This window comes from Mucor mucedo, assembly GCF_025094135.1.
Source record: "Mucor mucedo strain NRRL 3635 chromosome Unknown EV154scaffold_249, whole genome shotgun sequence".
Classification (NCBI taxonomy): Eukaryota; Fungi; Mucoromycota; class Mucoromycetes; order Mucorales; family Mucoraceae; genus Mucor; species Mucor mucedo.
Window position 1 is genome coordinate 4,643 of NW_026252533.1, and position 18,318 is coordinate 22,960.

An 18,318-nucleotide genomic window follows, 5' to 3' on the forward strand; every position below is an offset into this window, starting at 1 on the left:
CACTTTGCCAAATACCAATTGATATTGACGAATCATCTGTTTGCAACATCAAGGTACAAGATATTGGTGCTAAAACAATAAATGATGCCAACAAAATATTATGAGATGAGCCTCCTATGATGACCAAGAGCATGTTCCAATGAATCAGTCGGTATTCACAAGAAATGATTGGCAAATACACCTTTCCTTTGGAGGTAATGTCGTTGTTTTAGGAGATGAGTTGAAACAAACACAACGAATCGTTCAGTTTGGGTCCCGATCTGATATCATCAATGCGTGTTTGACCGATTCGGTCTTGTTCAGAATTTCCCAAGTCTTGTGGTTATTGAGAAATATGCGGCTAACATCAGATCCTATTCTGGATGACCGTACACAGCTTCACGATTATTTTTTGGGAGCAGGTGAGGGTCGTCAGCAGATAGATAATCAGTATGTGTCAATTCCTGCAACAATTGTACCATACGCGGAATCAATCAAGGAGATTGTTGATAATGTTTTTGGTGATGCATTAAGTGACGATTATTTGTACCGAAATCGAGACTTTATTTTCAGCAAAGCCATTCTTGCAGCTCACAACAAGACAGTTGATGAAATCAATGATTTGGCAACAGAGAAATTACCCGGCGTAATATACGATGTCTAAGAGACAATAATTTTAATCAAATATAAGATAATCCTACATTAAATGCTAAATTTACTCTTATATAAATACTATATGTTCATTTTTGTTAAGTGGGTGCTTTGTATTTCTTGTTTCGATAATTCTTATATGTTCAGTATTTACATTAGAGTGGATGACTTCCAAAATGCAAAATAGAATTAAATAGAATAGACTTAATTTTTTGGGTTGTGTAACGTGGAATTAACCTTAAATTTCACCGCTTAAATTTTTGAAGTTAATTCGACCCCCCTACCCCCCCGAATTAAAAAAAATTAACAAAAAAATCATCTTTCTATTAAATAATTCATTTCTGATAAACGCTAATAACATTCAGATAATAAATATAAGATCTATGAATAATATTTATCAAAACAGTTTATTTATTTGGCTCTTTTACGCTTCTGAGAACCGTCTTTTTTGCCCTTTCAGGAGAAGTAACAGTGAGTTGCTATTGTGCATATAAAACTGATGGGTTTTAGTGCGAACGGAAGGAGCATCATTGATAATAGTTAAACTATCTTGGTTACCGGTGTCTGGATGTATTCAAACATCATTGTCATCTGATAATATAGCTGTTTAGGTAGAGTTTTGCATATATGGTACGGGTCAAAAAAGTTAATTCTATTTTCAGTGTTTTGGAACAGAAGTAAAATTAACTCGGAAAATCAAATTTCCGAAGTTAATTCTATTCTATTTAATTCTATTTTGTATTTTGGAAGTCATCCAGTAGTTCTTATTATGGTGAGATAGTCTTGTGATACATCATCCGGAAAATTTATGGTTTACCTTTCGGACGATTCCATCGAGGAAACGCAAAATTCTGGCTTTGCAAAATTTCCTGTCAAGTCTCTCAATGCAATTAAAGCTTTGGGCGTGCCTCCACAAAATTAATGTAATAAAATTTTAGCCAATTATGAGTATCAGAAACATCGACTTTACCGAGGGTCTTTGTAATGGTCAAGACGTATTGGTCGAAATTTCACAAGAGACGTAATCAAAACTGAGATCGATGTTGGCGATTGAGGAGGTCTCACTGTTCTGATTCCTCGAATCATTTTGATCTCTTCAGATAAAGCCCATTTGCCAATTACCCTTAGTCGACGTCAATATATAGTGCAACCTGCATTTGAAATGACTATAAACAAGTCAGAGGGCCAAATACGTTTTTTGCAGCAGTTTGTCTGACCAAACCCGTTTTCACGAACGTTCAACTTTACACTGCTTTATCACCGTTTCGTAACCCTGCTAATCTCAAAGTAATCTGACTGAAAGAGACGCCATTATCAATACTCACAGACAACGTCGTATTTACTAAAGTATTTACTGGAACACGAAATTGAACATAAAATATTCATTATCAATAAAATCTGTTTCTTTCCCATTTACAAACAATGAGTGGCGTTGGTGGCACGCTCCAAGTGCGAGATGCCCCAGCAGGAACGTGGGTGATTTTTACCGAAGCGAAGCGAAGGTCAAACATTTACGGAAGTGGGCTGGGCCCGAGATCTCCTATCTTATAATAAAGAAATCCAACAAAGAATCTTAAATTTCTGACAAAATGACTTGTAATGTCCTTAGATTCAAACTGAAATATTGATAAGCGGCGTAATACGAGACCGTATAGATCCTACAAAAATACGGTCAACGAAGCTTTTTTTGTTTATGAAAACTAAAGAAGACCGCTTAGTCTCACCAAAAAGTTGAGTATTCCTCAATCGATTGGTCAGAACTGGATTGCAAAAATATAACATAACCATGAAAAGAAATTTCAAACAGGATTATCAGGTACAAACATAACGAAAAATCAGTGGAAAGATCAACAATATCCAAAGCCGAACAAGAAAAAATATTTAACGAATCTAATATATAACATATGTTTATCCGTGCCGCACACAATGATCGAAGGTTTAAAGACTGAGTTTATCCACCTTGATCCTTCTAAGTTGGGATGTAACAGACTTAGGGCCCTCACAAGCAACAAAATTATTTTTTTAAAGATCCCGATTAAGGACTTTATTATTATTTTTTTTTTTTTTTTTTTTGTGAAAGGTTACTTCAGACTTCCAAAAGAAAGCTTTTTCCAAAATCCATGACGTTGCTTTTTAATGACCCTTTTTGAACGATTAAAATATAAAGTTCACTCAAAATGCTAACCTATCTGTTATTATTTTTCACGGACTCTATTGTTTCGATATACTTTTAATTTCTAGAGAAAACAAAATGAACCTATCTCAAATTGTTACAGTAGTTGCTGAATCGCAATAAATTTTATTTGGACTTGATGATGATATGAATATGATTATGGAATCAGACATTTCTACACTTTACCGACAACAAAGTCTCCACTACAGTTTTATTGCATTCTCGATGTTGCCTGTTCCATCAGATCGTGAAACTCCCAGTGTTGAAGAGGTGCACTACCAGTAGAATTAGCATCGTCTCGTCTGGTTCTGAACGTATCACAGAGGCTAACCCACTTGTTATTCATCGCTGCAAAGTCCCTTCTACCATTGATAGCGTCACTGGCATTAAAAGCATCTTCCGTTGCCTTGTTCAAGTTCAGCTTTGCTTGAGGTGAGAGAATAACACCCACGTTTACAACGTAATCGGAAAACAACTCGATCAAAACGTTGGTGCTTGCTGAATCCCATATGACGATGGTAGTGTACTTTTGGAAAGGCATTTGGTTAAATAACATTGGATAGTTAAGCATTGGTAAAGAAAAATGAAGAGGATCACAAACACAACTCTTTTATCAAAAAAAAACAAAACAAAAACATTGGTGAGTTCAGTAGCCCAATTTGGCTGATTTTTCATTTGATAGAAGGATTCTGGGGTCGTTGGATTTTAATCCTTTATTGGGATATTTCGAAAATTTTGGCACTGGAGAAAATTCGATGTTATTGTTAATCGCATATATATATCCATTTAATTTTTTATTCATCTATTTGTCAAAATTGTAACCTTTCACAAAAAAAAATAATAATAAAGTCCTAAATCGGGATCTTTAAAAAAATAATTTTGTTGCTTGTGAGGGCCCTTAGGCTGCTGACATGGAGCAAAATATATTGAGATCTTAAATAGGATATTTACTAATATAGACAAGCTCCTTTTTTTTTTTTTTTTTTTTTTTTAAAAAGTTTTTTTTTTTTGTAGGTTTTTTTTTCCTAAATTAAATTCCGTGAAAAATAATGTTGCTGATATTTTTTTATTATTAATTTACTGCTTAAAAATAAAAAAGTCTGTGGGCATCGAATGTAAAGCCTGCAGAAATAAACGGTCCTAGAATGGACAACTAGAATGCCAAAAAACAAAATATAGTTTTTATTGCCGTTTCCTTACCTTAGTTTTGTCATAACATTTCGAAGACGAGAAAAAATATTTTGCGAGTTTGAGAATTCATTGAGAAGTTAAATTGAAACAGAGAAAACGACAAAAGAAACGGTAAAACAGGAACAAAAGAAAAAAAATCATGCCGATATTTTAGTAAAATCGAATTGCACTAGTTCCAGAATAATATTTCTTTTTATTTTTTATATTTTTTTAAAAAACCGGTTTTGGAAAAAGATTGACTTTCAAAAAAAAAAAAATTAGAAAAAACGGCGCTTGTTCATATTAGTACATCTCCTATTTAAGATCTCAATATATTTTGTTCCATGTGATCAGCCTTATAATCATAGAATTTGAACTTTAGTTTGAAAAGAGCGCAGTATTTAAAGAAAAGTATTCTTGGGTCAAAAATAGAAGAAGAAAGATTTGGATTATATGATGGATTTAAAATCAGTGGAAAAGAGAGCATTTTGCATGAATATATGAAGTGCTCTTTTGCTGTTGCAAATCATGTACTAACATCGCTTTGAGATCCGAAAACAAAAAGTAAAATTTCGGCTGTACAGGTTAATCTTAGTATTTAATCCGTTATAAATATGCGAGGTAAGCCCTCAAAAGCGGTAGTTTCCCAAAAGCAACTAAGACCTAATCAGGGTATAATCTATTCTATCGTGGATATCATAGATATAATAATAAACTTAATTGTCACTTCACATTAAGAATCTATAATAATATAAACGTTAATCACGAATCACACGTTAATCCGGTTGTTCTCATCGTACCGTTGAAATCTGTACACAAGGTGCAACCCAGTGACCAGTAAATATTTATCCTGCAAAAAGTATTGCAATCGCATTGCCCTGAACAATGGAATATTAACAGATCCTGAGCTCAAATATGACTCTTGTCATTTAATGTTCGAATTGTTGATCCCTCTGACTAATTTTTATATACTCAGTATGGAAGGGCTAAATTTAAAGATGTTGATTATTTATTATCACCAGACTATTACATCTTGATCCAAAGAGGCGCTAAATATTCTCCATAGAACAATCCCAGTTTTTTAAATAAATGTTCATAGTTTTTTCTCACAGACCATTTTACTTTTTATAATTCATTTATTTTTTCCTTCGTAATAAAGTGGTACAGAAGCTCCGACTGTATCAATTTAGGGGCCCTCACAAGCAACACATTTATTTTTTTAAAGATCCCGATTTAGGACTTTATTATTATTTTTTTTTTTATTTTTTTTGTGAAAGGTTACAATTTTGACAAATAGATGAATAAAAAATTAAATGGATATATATAGGCGATTAACAATAACATCGAATTTTCCCAAGTGCCAAAATTTTCGAATTATCCCAATAAAGGATTAAAATCCAACGACCCCAGAATCCTTCTATCAGTTGAATAATCAGCCAAATTGGGCTAATGAACGCACCAATGTTTTTTTTTTTTTTTTGATAAAAGAGTTGTGTTTGTGATCCTCTTCATTTTTTTTTACCAATTCTTAACTATCCAATTTTATTTAACAGAATGCCTTTCCAAAAGTACGCTACCATCGTCATATGGGATTAAGCAAGCACCAACGTTTTGATCCAGTTGTTTTCCGATTACGTTGTAAACGTGGGTGTTATTCGTTCACCTCAGGCAAAGCAGAATTTGAACAAGGCAACGGAAGATGCTTTTAATGCCAGTGACGCTATCAACGGTAGAAGGGACTTTGCAGCGATGAACAACAGGTGGATTCGCCTCTGTGATATGTTCAGAACCAGACGAGGCGATGCTAATTCTACTGGTAGTGCACCTCTTCAACACTGGCAGTTTCACGATCTGATGGAACAGGCAAAATCTTGAATGCAATAAAACTGTAGTCGAGACTTTGTTGTCGGTAAAGTGTAGAAATGTCTGATTCTATAATCAAATTTATATCATCATCAAGTCCAAATAAAATTTATTGCGATTCAGCAACTACTGTAACAATTTGAGATAGGTTCATTTTGTTTCCTCTAGAAATAAAAAGTATATCGAAACAATAGAGTCCTTGAAAAATAATAACAGATAGGTTAGCATTTTGGGTGAACTTTATATTTTAATCGTTCAAAAAGGGTCATTAAAAAGCAACGTCATGGATTTTGGAAAATGATTTCTTTTGGAAGTCTAAAGTATCCTTTCACAATAAAAAAAAAAAATAATAATAAAGTCCTTAATCGGGATCTTTAAAAAAATAATTTTGTTGCTTGTGAGGGCCCTAGGTTTACTTTAATTTTTTTCTTCATGAAAAATAGGTTTCAGGATTATGAAAAGAACAGATAGTACTATTACAGACAACTACATTAGCTCTCTTGCAAGTATTTGGTTGTAAACGAACATTATGACGGATTTACGATTCATTCCATTTTTGTAGATAATCAACATTTTCAGACAAATAAGGATAGAAGGACGAATATTGTTCCCAGGTATTACTGATGCATTATTCGATAATCAACATACCAGAATTAAATCCAATTGGACAATTTGGCTGGCTGTCATGGTAAGCTTAAGGGATGACAGCTTTTAATTGTGCAACAGAAAATAATGTACCTGCAACCGATTCCTCCAGAGTAACCTAACACGATTTCAAAGGGTTACTCTCGTTAATTTCAGCGATTATAATTAAAGTAACCTTTTTAATGCGTTTAAAATTTCTTACACTTAACGTACTATCGATCTCAACCAGTATATTACTAATTTGTAAACCATGTATTTATATATCAGAATCAAATCGAATAATTCGTTTATTTTCAAAGTTTCGAGTAACTTTTTTTTTCAAGCAGGCCATTTTTTTAACAAAGGGCACGAACAACTTTTGGGAAATGGTATAAGTGGAATATAGAACCAAAAAATATAAGTATCTCTGGATTAGTTGAAAGCCTGAAAAAAAATAATTCCTGATAGTTCATTTTAAGCAGATTCATATTTCATAGTCCTTAAGAATTACATTGCACAATGTCCAATGGGAAGCTTTGAGAGAAATAAACATAAGCGCATGCTAAATGGAAGTATTGCCATGTTGTCCCGAATTATAATAGCAGAAGCGTACCAACGACCAATTCAAAAAAATCATTACTCTACTTTGATGATATTGTTAATTATTGCCTAATGTCGGCATCTTTGAGGAGTTGTTTAAACGTCATTAACGATCAGTTAAAAAATCAAATTTTACAAAATGGCTAAAAATAACGAAGCCAACTAAGACCTATGTTGCGTCAGTATTTCGAAAGATCACATCAAATTAATCAAATCAATTGAAAAAAAAGGAACCAGAAATCATACTCTTAATTGAATTATGAAAAAAACGCTTTCCTTTCAACGATGTTTGGAATGCTCAAGAAGAGGCTCCGAGGATCAACAGATTTTACTCTGACAACTTATAATCAGTGTGTAGGACGTCCAGTTAAAACAAACACTTGATAATAATACTAAAACTTTCTATGGGACACTTTAAATACGAAATTAAGTTAAATTTTTATTTTTTTGGTTGGGCGATCCACCTCGGATGAGGAGATGGAAACAGAAAAGCGTTTTCGCTTTTCTGTTTCCTTCACCCGAGGGGAAGCCGCAACAAGAAAAGACAAAGGAGGGACAGGAATACACACAGGTGCCGGAGGAGCACGAGGGCTAACACCCAAAGGGCGAAACCGGCGCGCACGAGAAGGACGCGGCCGTGCCACACAAAGGCGGACACGACGACAAACAACAGGGGGAGAAAACAATTTTTGTTTTTTGACGGTTTTCTCTTGCTCCGAAGAGCGAAGAGAAACCGAAAAGAGCTTTCTTTTTCTCGACGAAACGAGAAGGGCAGAAGAAAAGAAGGCACTAATAAAGAAGAGCAAAAAGAGAATACAATGGTTTTTTTTAGTTAATTTGTAAAATGACAACATTAGACATTGTTAATGTCTCGAAATGACTAGAGTACGGAATACTTACGGATAAAAAGCCATAGTTTGCATCATTTTTAAGAATAACTATGAAGACAGGAAAGAAAAAAAATAAAAATGTCCTTCCCGATTCCTACAATTTAACCCCCACCGTGAAAACTGATGACGACATTTTTTCGGTATGATATTTAATAGAATACATAAGCCACAATCTCAGCAGCGGACTCGGTAGTGGAAACCCGTAACACGGTGGATAAAATTCACAATTATCGTAATGTAGTTTTTTAATTATTTATTTTTTCTTTTACAAGCATTGCCATTTAACAGATTGCCAATTAACACATCAGATTATATAAAATTGTAGTCACTACATTAGATGAATCGTTGAAGAGTCTTTAATTACAAGGAACCTTGTCTGCGCAAAACAGTGAATGATACGACTAACTTACGAATCACCTAAAGAACCAGGAGGACGATGATCAACCTTGTCAGTATACTTAATGTAAGGCCAAACAACCTTGTCATTACTAGCGGAATCGGAATACCGTACAAGCCTAAGGACTTGAAGAATGTCTGTAATGGAATTAACAGCGTCCTTCTTGTATCTGTCACACCTCGAATTCGGAGAAACTGTCAAAACATTGAGAGCGTCGAACTGCTGATGCTTCATCACCTTCTTCCTTGTGTTTGAAGTAGTAGTGAACCACACCGACATACCAAAGGGAATTAGATCTAAATTTTATGCTGTAAGTATCAATAACGTTTGTCAAACTTCTTTTTCTCACCTGTGACCAGTAATTTTGGAAGCCGTAAATAGGTGATATAATTTGGCCTTGTCGTCAAGCTTTTGAATGTTTTGTCCATAATTAAGGCAAATACAAAATAATCGTTCTAAACTATCAGGAGCTGCCGGGGTAAGAGCAGAACAGAATGATTATTAAGTTGAGGACAGGACAAAAAGAAATTATATATCTATTAGTATTAATATATATACAAAAGGAATAAAGGTAGAAAAAATTTATTCAAAGAAGCAGGAAAGTAGCCAAGTTCTTGAATACCGAAATAAGATTAAATAAATATGCTGTTATTTATATTAATTGGCAGATCGGGAAAACAAGGGTTCGGGGATCCGATTTACAAAGACGGTTTATTAGTCATGATGAGTTTAGGTCATCATTGGGGGAGTGGGCATAGATAGAGATAATTTCGAGGATAGATACAGATAATAACATAGGCTGTGATCATTAATGTTTCAAGCGATTTATAATGCAGAGGTACAAAGGGAACGGATATTAAATGGGTTTTACAAGGACAAGTTATAATGGAGATACATTATTTGGAAAAGAGATGTTAAACAGGATTCAATAGTGATATTGGACAGTGACGTGTGTGACAGGAGACAGAGAACATGGAACAGGTGAAACAGGGAAAATCGGCTAGTTGGGTTTCAATAATGGTCTGAGACATTTTGCATGATTATATGCAACTGAATCGTAGGTTGTTCATAACACAAGCACGACTTGCAATTACAATGCATGACGAGATCAATTGTTCGATTTCATCCCTAATCTTATGATCATACTAATTAATGAATGCATCAATAAGCTTCGATATCGGGACAAAGAAGCATATTTCCTCCGTATCCCATCCACGAAAAGACTGAGGTACAAATGGACAACAGATTGGAGCACCAGAAGAATTGTGAACGGTAACCTTCTGGATGATCTGTGTATCCCGGGAATCGATTGGACTGCAGAGACCTAACCGCCATTTCATTGTAATTAGCCTAGTGACGAAGGACGTTCAAAGAATTTGGCCCTATCAGATGCGTGGAATTGGTCAATACGGCGGATGCATAATGTAATTGTTATTATCTGTGCACACTCGTGAATTGATACGCTTTGCAGCAATTTCTTGATTCAAAAACGTATCCCAACAACTACAACATCCAAATATTTGCAGTAAACCCTAATTATTAAGAGCATCCTCAGCGGTTCACTAAAAGTTTCACTGAATAAATGGGTCATTTTCCGGTCGGATTAAAAATGTAGTCCTTTTTTTAATGAGTCCGCAGCGGTCAAAAAATAATTACATTGATTTTTTTCTTTAACTTTTGTAAACATGAATAAGCCTGACATGATGGCGCAATTCCTTGAGGATGAAGAAAAGCAAAGACAATTGGAATTAGATCGTAATAAAAAAATTTTATTGCAAGCATTTAAAAAGAGAAAGACAGTACTGGTTGTCAAAGAGAAAAAGAGATATATTGATCGGGACAGAGAAGGGGAGCACGAAAGACACTTTAAGCAATACTTCGCCGAGAATCCTACCTATCCAGACACTTATTTTCGTCGTCGTTTTAAATGGATAAGGAATTGGTTTTGAGAATACTTGGTGATTTGGAAAAGAAGGATAACTATTTTAAGCAGAAGAATGATGCAACTCGGAGATCAAGCATTTCAGGTCTTCTTAAAATGGCTATATATGTTCGCCAACTTGCTTACGGTGTTCCACCAGATATGTTGGATGATCAATATGGAATGGCCGAGTCCACCGATAGAAATGCCTTGCGCCATTTTTGCAAGGCCATTATTCGATTGTACGGGGAGGAATAGCTTCGATCACCTACGAATGAAGATGTAAAACGAATCCTGAAAGAAAATTAAGAGAGAGGATTTCCTGGTATGCTAGGCTCTTTGGACTGCATGCATTGGGAGTGGAAAAACTGTCCCACTGGCTGGCATGGGATGTACAAGGGCAAAGAGAAGGTCCCTACGACCATCCTTGAAGCTGTCGCTTCCAAGGACCGCTGGATTGGCATGCCTTATTTGGTTTTCTTGGGTCTTTGAATGACATCAACGTCCTTGTCCGCTCTTACGTATTCCAAGATGTAGCTAACGGTCAAGGACCTCATGTCAATTTTAGTATAAATGGCCATCAATACAATATGGGGTATTACCTCACTGATGGTATTTACCCTCAATATGCTGCGTTTGTCAAAGGGCATAGAAATCCATCCAACGAAAAAGAATCGGTTCGTATCAACAGCAACTATTATTAATGCACATTTTAATTTTTTTTTTGACAGAAATTTACCGGTAATGTCGGTAACGTTCGAAAGGATGTTGAGTGTGCATTTGGTATACTTCATCAACGTTTTAATATCGTCGCTACACCAGCAATGGGTTGGGATAAAGACGATATCCAAGAAATCATGATGGCTTGTATCATTTTGCACAATATGATCATTGAATTTCAAAGGGACAAAGAAGAAGAATTGGAAAGTATCAGCAATTTGAGAACTGACCCTTTCTCGTACAGTCCCCTTAGAGAAGTAGATGGGGACTCCCTGAGCAGTTTTTGGAAAAATGGAGGAGCACTATGGATCGTCCTATGCATCTTCAACATCAAAAGGACCTTGTTGACCATCAATGGATGATGCTAGGAGAATCTTTAATAAAAATAAACATTTATTAAATCAAGTCATATTCAGGATTACTCTTTTTCATAATCGCGATCTGATGTTGCTGTACCCATGATCGATGTTGGGGGTCCGTGATATTTGATGGATCAGTTGTCATCAACTTCCATCCTCTTTCCTTTTCGAACTCAAGTCTGAGGCTTTCAGCTCGCTTTTCTGCGCCTCATCGGACTTCTTCTGCATTGCCGTCAATTCATCCATCAAGCATTTGAATTCGTCTTGATTACCGGCAGAAACTGAAGAAGCGACCTTAGAGACTTTTGATCTTTTTCTTCCCTCAGGACGCTCGCTGCTGCTGCTGCGGCTGGAGTTCTCCAAGGATGACTTATTGATTCGCTTTGTGGGTTCAGGATTCCACTTGTCAAAAGCACTCAAATATTCATAGCACTCCATGAAAACAAATGTTTCATTGCGGCGTGCTTGTCTATAAAGTTTACTTGCGAATGATACTTTAAATTTTGCGCTTAATTACCATAATTAGATACATGTTTTGTTATATTGCACTCACGTCGTAAGCATAGTTTGAACCACTGGCTTTATTGGTAGTGCTTCGCATATATCCAGAGAATTTCAATGTCTTAGGTTGAATGTGATTCAGCCATCTAGTTTTGATACTGTCGGGTGTTCTATGACATACAAAGTCATCCTCACTTAATGATTCATTGAAGTGTTGGCCGATATCATCCCAAAACACGTTGCCCTTTTTTTCTGTACCAGAAATTGGATCAATGCAATAGGCGATATATGATCGACAGATCTGCAGGTCCTCGGCCTTAGAGAAATTTTTCTGGACCTCTTTAAAAGGTGCTACCGAAGGACGCAAATCATTCTGAATAGCTTGGGCATCTCCGGTATTCTTGTCATTTTGGACGTTTTCATGATGACCATCATCTTGAATCTCGTTCTCCATTGCAATTGGAGAGGGGCTACGAATGGAGATCGCAGTTTGGGTGTTCATTTGATCTGAAAAGTTTCGGAAAAGAAACGAAAAGAAAAGAACGAAAAATTAATTTTTATTTTTGATTCATTATTTTAAACCCAAATTGTATGAGTAACACGTAAATGGTACTATACCAAATTTAACAAAACCTGCTATACATATTTATGTTTTGTAGAAAGAAATTTTTTGATTACGTTAATAATTAGTATATGAGTCAGGACGAATGGTCGATCCATGACATTTATCTTTCATACTTTCTGCGAGCTTCCACACACTTAACCTCCAAAAAATTATTCCTGATCAGATACATTGTCTAATTCATTAGGATTCTGAAACTTGGCTCTTTTTTCCACAATTCTTTGTCCTATGAAAAGCGGAATGTTATCTATAAAAGAAAACATTTATTAAACCTTCGTTGAAATTTCTCATAATTTATAGGTATATAGTATTTAAAATTCGTTAAGATACTTATAAACATTTCTAAAAATCTACGTCTTAACCTCATAAGACCACTCCGACGAGAGTTTTATTCCTTTAATAATCCTACAACGTCTTTCGAAATGTTACAATTGCAATTCCGCGTCTAGTATAAGTTCGACGTTGGGACTGAGGACAAACTTAGATTAAATTAATAAGTACCGTGTGTTTGTCAATTGTAACTAGCCGATGAGCCAATAAATAACACTACCGATAAAAACAAGTATAAAGGGATTACAAAACGGCAAGATATAGCTGTAGTATGAGAAGCTTTATTTATTTAAAAAGGGTACTCTTGAAGGTCAATTTTAAAGTGGGTGCGCATATTCAGTTAAATACAATATTCACTGCGAGAACTAGAAGGATGCAGTGCCAATACATTGTCATCAGCGCAACGGAAATCCAAATATTCCTACAACATCAGCCGTTCATAAAGTGGATGGTTCAAAATCCCAATTCGGTATTGAATTTATTTATCTATACCAACGGCTTTAAAAGATTATTACCTAATTTTCAGACCTTTGACTTTTTCACTAAACTCTCGCGGATGATGTTATTGAAACAATATTTTTATAATCGGCCAAGAAGACAGAAAATACATACGAAATGCTTTGCAACCATTGCTCAGATTTGATCAAAATAATCAGGTGAAACAAAATAGAACGGAACCAACATTAGGGACGCTCAAATAAAATCCAGCCTCCAGGTTCCAGCTTCCAGCAAAATTTTAGATAAATTCTATTGGCCAAGCATTTTCCGATTTCTTTTTGTGATTTCTTAAATTTGCTGGAGCACTTTTTGCTCCAGCAAAATAAAAATTAATTCCAGCTTTTTTTTCGTCCAATAACATTTTGGTATTTCGTTACATGATGTAAGGCTATCAAGCATGACATAATTTATTACTTTAGTCTTTTCCACTTCAACAACACTTTTATTATTATTATGCCTCTCTTGTCAACTAAAAAACGTCTCATGGAAGACGTTAAAAAAATGCTGTTTTTCTTCATTACAAAATATGAACGAGAAACCAAGTCGACCGAAGTAGATCGTCGCATAATCGCAATGACAAAACAGAATCTGGAAACAATGGCAGCTTTTTACCTTGCTTTACAAACCGAAAGATACAGCGTAAAAAAAACTGGGGTACTCGTATTCGTACTGGCACATATCTCGATTTATTAAACGAAGGTAGAGAAAGTGTCTTTAAAAGTAAAATAAGGATGAGTAAAGAAGCCTTCAAAGACGCAGTCAGAGCGTTTGGTGATTATGAGGAGTTCGAGAACTTCACGAAAGAGAAAATTGAGCTCCATTTCTTGATCACTTTTCATCGATTGGGATGTAAAGGAAATGCTGCTTCAATCACGCAGGTATCCGATTACTTTGGTGTTTCTGGTATGACAAAAAAAACGCTCAGATTTATTATGATCTAACATTAAAAGTAGAAGGTACTGTAATCAATTACACCAAGAGAACCATAAACGCAATTCTGGCTAAAGAAGATCAGTATGTTTACTGGCCAGCGGCAGAAGAAAGGGAACATATATCAAAGAAGATAGGCGAAAGAAGCCACTTCAAGTCATGCGTCGGATTTGTCGATGGTACATTTATAAGAACCGAGCGTAGTCCCAGCTATGCCAAGAATAATTTTTATTCTTATAAACGTGCGTATGGTATCTCTACAATGCTCGTTTGTGATCACAAACGAAGAATTCGTGTTTGTGTCACTGGATGTCCTGGTGCTATTCATGATAATAATGTTTATCAAGCAACAAGTCTGGCCAAATCCCCACATAGACATTTCTCCCCTGGTGAATATATATTAGCTGATAGTGCATACAGTGTTACCTCGACTGTCATCTCATCATACAGAACCGGTTCAGTACAGGCTACAAAAGAAGAAATAGAGAAATTTAATTTGTATGTAGCTCAAACTCGTATCGCAATTGAACATTGCAATGGAATTCTGAAAGGAAAGTTCCAAAGCCTTCAAGAGCTTCGTATTACAATTCGTGACAGGAAAACTTTGATCGAAGCGGGAAGATGGATTCGTGCTTGTTGCATTATGCATAATTTCCTTTTAGAAGATTCAACTGACATAGAGGAGTTCAGAGAGGCCAGTGGACATAGAAGATTCATCAGTAGTTCGCAGAATAGGTCAGATGATGATAGTAGTTTAAATTTCAGAAGAAATCAGTTGAAGAATGATATATTGCATAACAACGCTCAAAATTAATAAACATTTATTTAAAAAAAAAATAGGTTAATAATCTGCAAGGTCTTTCATAAACGTCTTTATGGTTTCATATCCTTCAGATCCTTTTTCTTCGTTTCGAAGTTCTTTATTCAAAAGCAGCCATTGCTTTTGTCTCTCGAATATCATTGCTACTCTCTCGTCATCCCTCTTTTCTCTTTGAAACTCCAATAGCTCGTCCTCGCGATCTTCATACTTCTTAGATGCTTTTCTTTGTCTCTCAAAGAAGTCGGTAATGCACTCATTGAGACTCCTCTTTTTTCCTCTACTTTGTCTAGGCGAAGGTGGTCTAGTGGAAGAGAGGGGCAAAACATCATCATCATCATCATCATCATCATCATCATCCAAGTTGACATCATCAACATCATCCATGTTGGTTGAATGAACATCGTCTTCATGATCAGGCTGTTCATCATACGCACTTAAATCAGGAGTCCCACTGACGATATTCCCATTCGACTGCATTCCTTCACCAGTTACAAGTGGATCCGAGCCAAGTAAAGGGAGAAGATCATAATACCACTTAAACAAATGAGTGGTTTTCTCTAAAAGTTTAGATATAGTAAGTTAAACAAATTTAACGGTATAATAGTTAGCAGTTAGTAGTTTTCTTCTTACCTTCAACAGTGACGTTACCATCAACAGCAGGATTAACACCATATCCAGTAGCGGTTACCGTCTTGTAAGTAGCGGTAAACGATTTTTTCAAATATCTAATCGTCTCTATGATACTTTTTGTGGTTCTTTCACGATGTCCTCTGTTGACGAGGATTTGGGCCAGCTTTTTCGCCATACCTGTTTGGCTTTCGGCTTCACCTGGTTTTTGACTTTCATATCCGCTGAATTTACTCCAATTATCTCCTACTAGCATCCATTCAACCACAATATCTTTTGAGCACTTGCCATTACTATCGAAGTCATTGATCCAGCTCTTTGCATTCGGGATCTTGTCTGTAACACCAGGACGACTATTAGTCGTGGAGCTTCCCTGGGGTCTAGGGGTAGCTGCAGACAGACGTGGAGTTGTTTCCAGTTCCTCAGTTTGTTGAGGTCTAGGCTGAATGTTGACAGGTGTTTGGTTCATTTTTAAAATTTTATGTGATATTTAAGATGAAATGAAGGACAATCCGCTACGTTTTTTGTTTTTATATAACACTCATCATCATATCGGGAGCCAAAAATTATACTTTGTAATGACATAAGGCATCTTCTAGTACATCTTTCTCTACTATCTTTCATCATACGTTCCTCATTGATTCATTACATCATGTTCAGGACCTCCTCCAATCAAATCTTATTCTGAGTAAAAGTTTGGAATCTAAAAGCTGGACACAAAAAATATCATTCAAGTTTATAGTTTTTTATGCAAATCTTTATTGGACATCGGACAAAGAAAAAAATTTGCTGGAAGCTGGAACCTGGAGGCTCGATTTTATTTGAGCGTCCCTATTATAAACTGATATAAATTCGACATGAATGGGATTCATTTTTTCCAGTTGGGTGAGAAAAAAAACTGTAAATAGACGGATAAATTACAAAGTTATGGGATGCTATCCTAAGTTTGTGATGAAGTTCACAAATACTTTTTTGACAGATCCGTTTTAATACTACATTATATGACAAAACTGAGAGACTTTAGTTGGAAATTGGAACGCAAAAATAACTGAAATTTTTATTTTTTTAATAGGGCGATCCAACTTGGATGAGGTTAATTATACCGAAAAGCGTTTTCGCTTTTGGGATACCGTCATCCGAGAGGACGCCCTAACAGGAAAGAACAAAGGAGAGACCGAGACTCACTAGAGCGGAAGAGAAGAACAATATGTCACACGCCAAGAGCGACGTCGACGAGTACGAGATCGGTGTGGCCGTGCCACATACAACCTGACACGAACAACGACACCAGTGACAGGAGAACGTCTTCTTCGTTTTATTGTTTTCTCTTGCTCCCAAGAGCAATGCGGGACCGAAAAGAATATTTGTTTTCCCGAAGGGAGAAGGGCATAAGGAGAAAAGACGCTACGTTTATAAAAAAAACCAAATAAAGCATTAGAATTGAATTATTTTAGTAATTAGTCCGTTGGTAACATTAGCAATGGGTTATTATTCCTAATGTCAAGATTATGTAATACGTACGGAAAAAAAGCATGAGGTTGAAACATTTTTTATAAAAAATTATGACGAAAGAAAAAGAGAGAAGGAAAAAAGACCTGGCAGACACTGATGGCTTGATAAAATTAAAGCCGGGGGAACTAATGATGTGTTTTTCTCATATAAAACTGTATCTGATATCTAAGCCACAATGGCACTGGAATAGTGCTTGGGCCGTTACGACGCAAAAAAAATAATTTTGTTTCTTAATGTTAATTTCATGGAATGTCGAAAACGACTTTTAGAGTAAGTCTACCGTAACGTATTCGCTGTTGACAGTAAGATATATGAGAAAATTTCTGGATTGACTTGTTCGGCATTAGAGCTTTTCCCTTGAACATCTCGGTCAGCTTCGAAATTTTTTTGTCTAATTCAGAAAGCAGTTTGAACCCCGGAGATCGTTCTATTACAATTCTATCATCTTCACTTTAAATATTTTATTACTCCATGAATATTTTGTCCTCAACGTGAAGCATTGGCAATCAAGAGATGTTATTTCTGGTAACAGATCTGAAGTATACGATGGCAGTTTTTTGATAGAGTTGCCGACTGAAACTGCGGATGATGTAACTGACTTTCCACAATTACGCTATTGCTTAGTGATGGTAATCAACGTTGACTGACTCCAGTTTTACACAAAATTATGTAAGGATGTTCTGGATTGAATTGATACTCCCTTATTTCCCAAGCGAAGAGTAGAATTTGAGAAATAGTTTACTGCTTTGTGTTTTTGACTGGTCATGACGAACTCGAGTCCTTCCAAATGAATTGGTATATCGATTTTTATGTCAAAGAATTGATTTTGCCGTAAGTGGTGGTACAAAATTAAACACGAAATCAAGGCATCCAGAACGTAAGAGTGGCGTTGACAATTTTAGCATGTCATTTTTTAATAGCAAGGATGCTTGTTGGTATCACCTCCAACATCCTGGTTATGCCTGCTATGACTAAATAACATTTGGGAATTGATTGCTGGTTGGTTGAATAAACGTAATATTTCTGTTGGTCTTTGTATTGACGGGATTGCTCGATAATCAGCTACACATCTTAATACTGATGCGGAATCACTCCGGAAAACTACTGCTTATGCCAGAAAACAACTTGACA

The 18,318-nt window shown here is 35.7% G+C and overlaps 3 protein-coding genes across 3 annotated transcripts; 1 reads left to right on the forward strand and 2 right to left on the reverse strand.

Moving 5' to 3' along the window:
• Positions 1-3,014: 3,014 nt before the first annotated feature.
• EV154DRAFT_571841 (uncharacterized protein) lies at positions 3,015-3,344 on the reverse strand (the record flags this gene model as incomplete). Its single annotated transcript, XM_051606297.1, has 1 exon — positions 3,015-3,344. One exon carries the CDS (start codon positions 3,342-3,344, stop codon positions 3,015-3,017), a length of 330 nt encoding a protein of 109 aa, XP_051450472.1.
• Positions 3,345-5,164: 1,820 nt separating this feature from the next.
• EV154DRAFT_608037 (uncharacterized protein) lies at positions 5,165-6,242 on the forward strand. Its single transcript, XM_051607654.1, has 2 exons — positions 5,165-5,554; positions 5,594-6,242. The coding sequence occupies exons 1-2, from the start codon at positions 5,528-5,530 to the stop codon at positions 5,846-5,848; spliced, it is 282 nt and encodes a 93-aa protein (XP_051450473.1). The 5' UTR covers positions 5,165-5,527; the 3' UTR covers positions 5,849-6,242.
• Positions 6,243-6,944: 702 nt separating this feature from the next.
• EV154DRAFT_488454 (uncharacterized protein) lies at positions 6,945-7,986 on the reverse strand (the record flags this gene model as incomplete). Its single annotated transcript, XM_051599116.1, has 3 exons — positions 6,945-7,022; positions 7,579-7,849; positions 7,961-7,986. The coding sequence occupies 3 exons, from the start codon at positions 7,984-7,986 to the stop codon at positions 6,945-6,947; spliced, it is 375 nt and encodes a 124-aa protein (XP_051450474.1).
• Between the last annotated feature and the right edge of the window lie 10,332 nt (positions 7,987-18,318).

Excerpts from the sequence above, each read along its gene's own strand:
- EV154DRAFT_608037 (XM_051607654.1), top strand. The coding sequence starts at position 5,528 with ATGCCTTTCCAAAAGTACGCTACCATC. Across the intron at positions 5,555-5,593 it reads TCCAAAAGTACGCTACCATC|TTGTTTTCCGATTACGTTGT; the intron begins GTCATATGGGAT and ends GTTTTGATCCAG.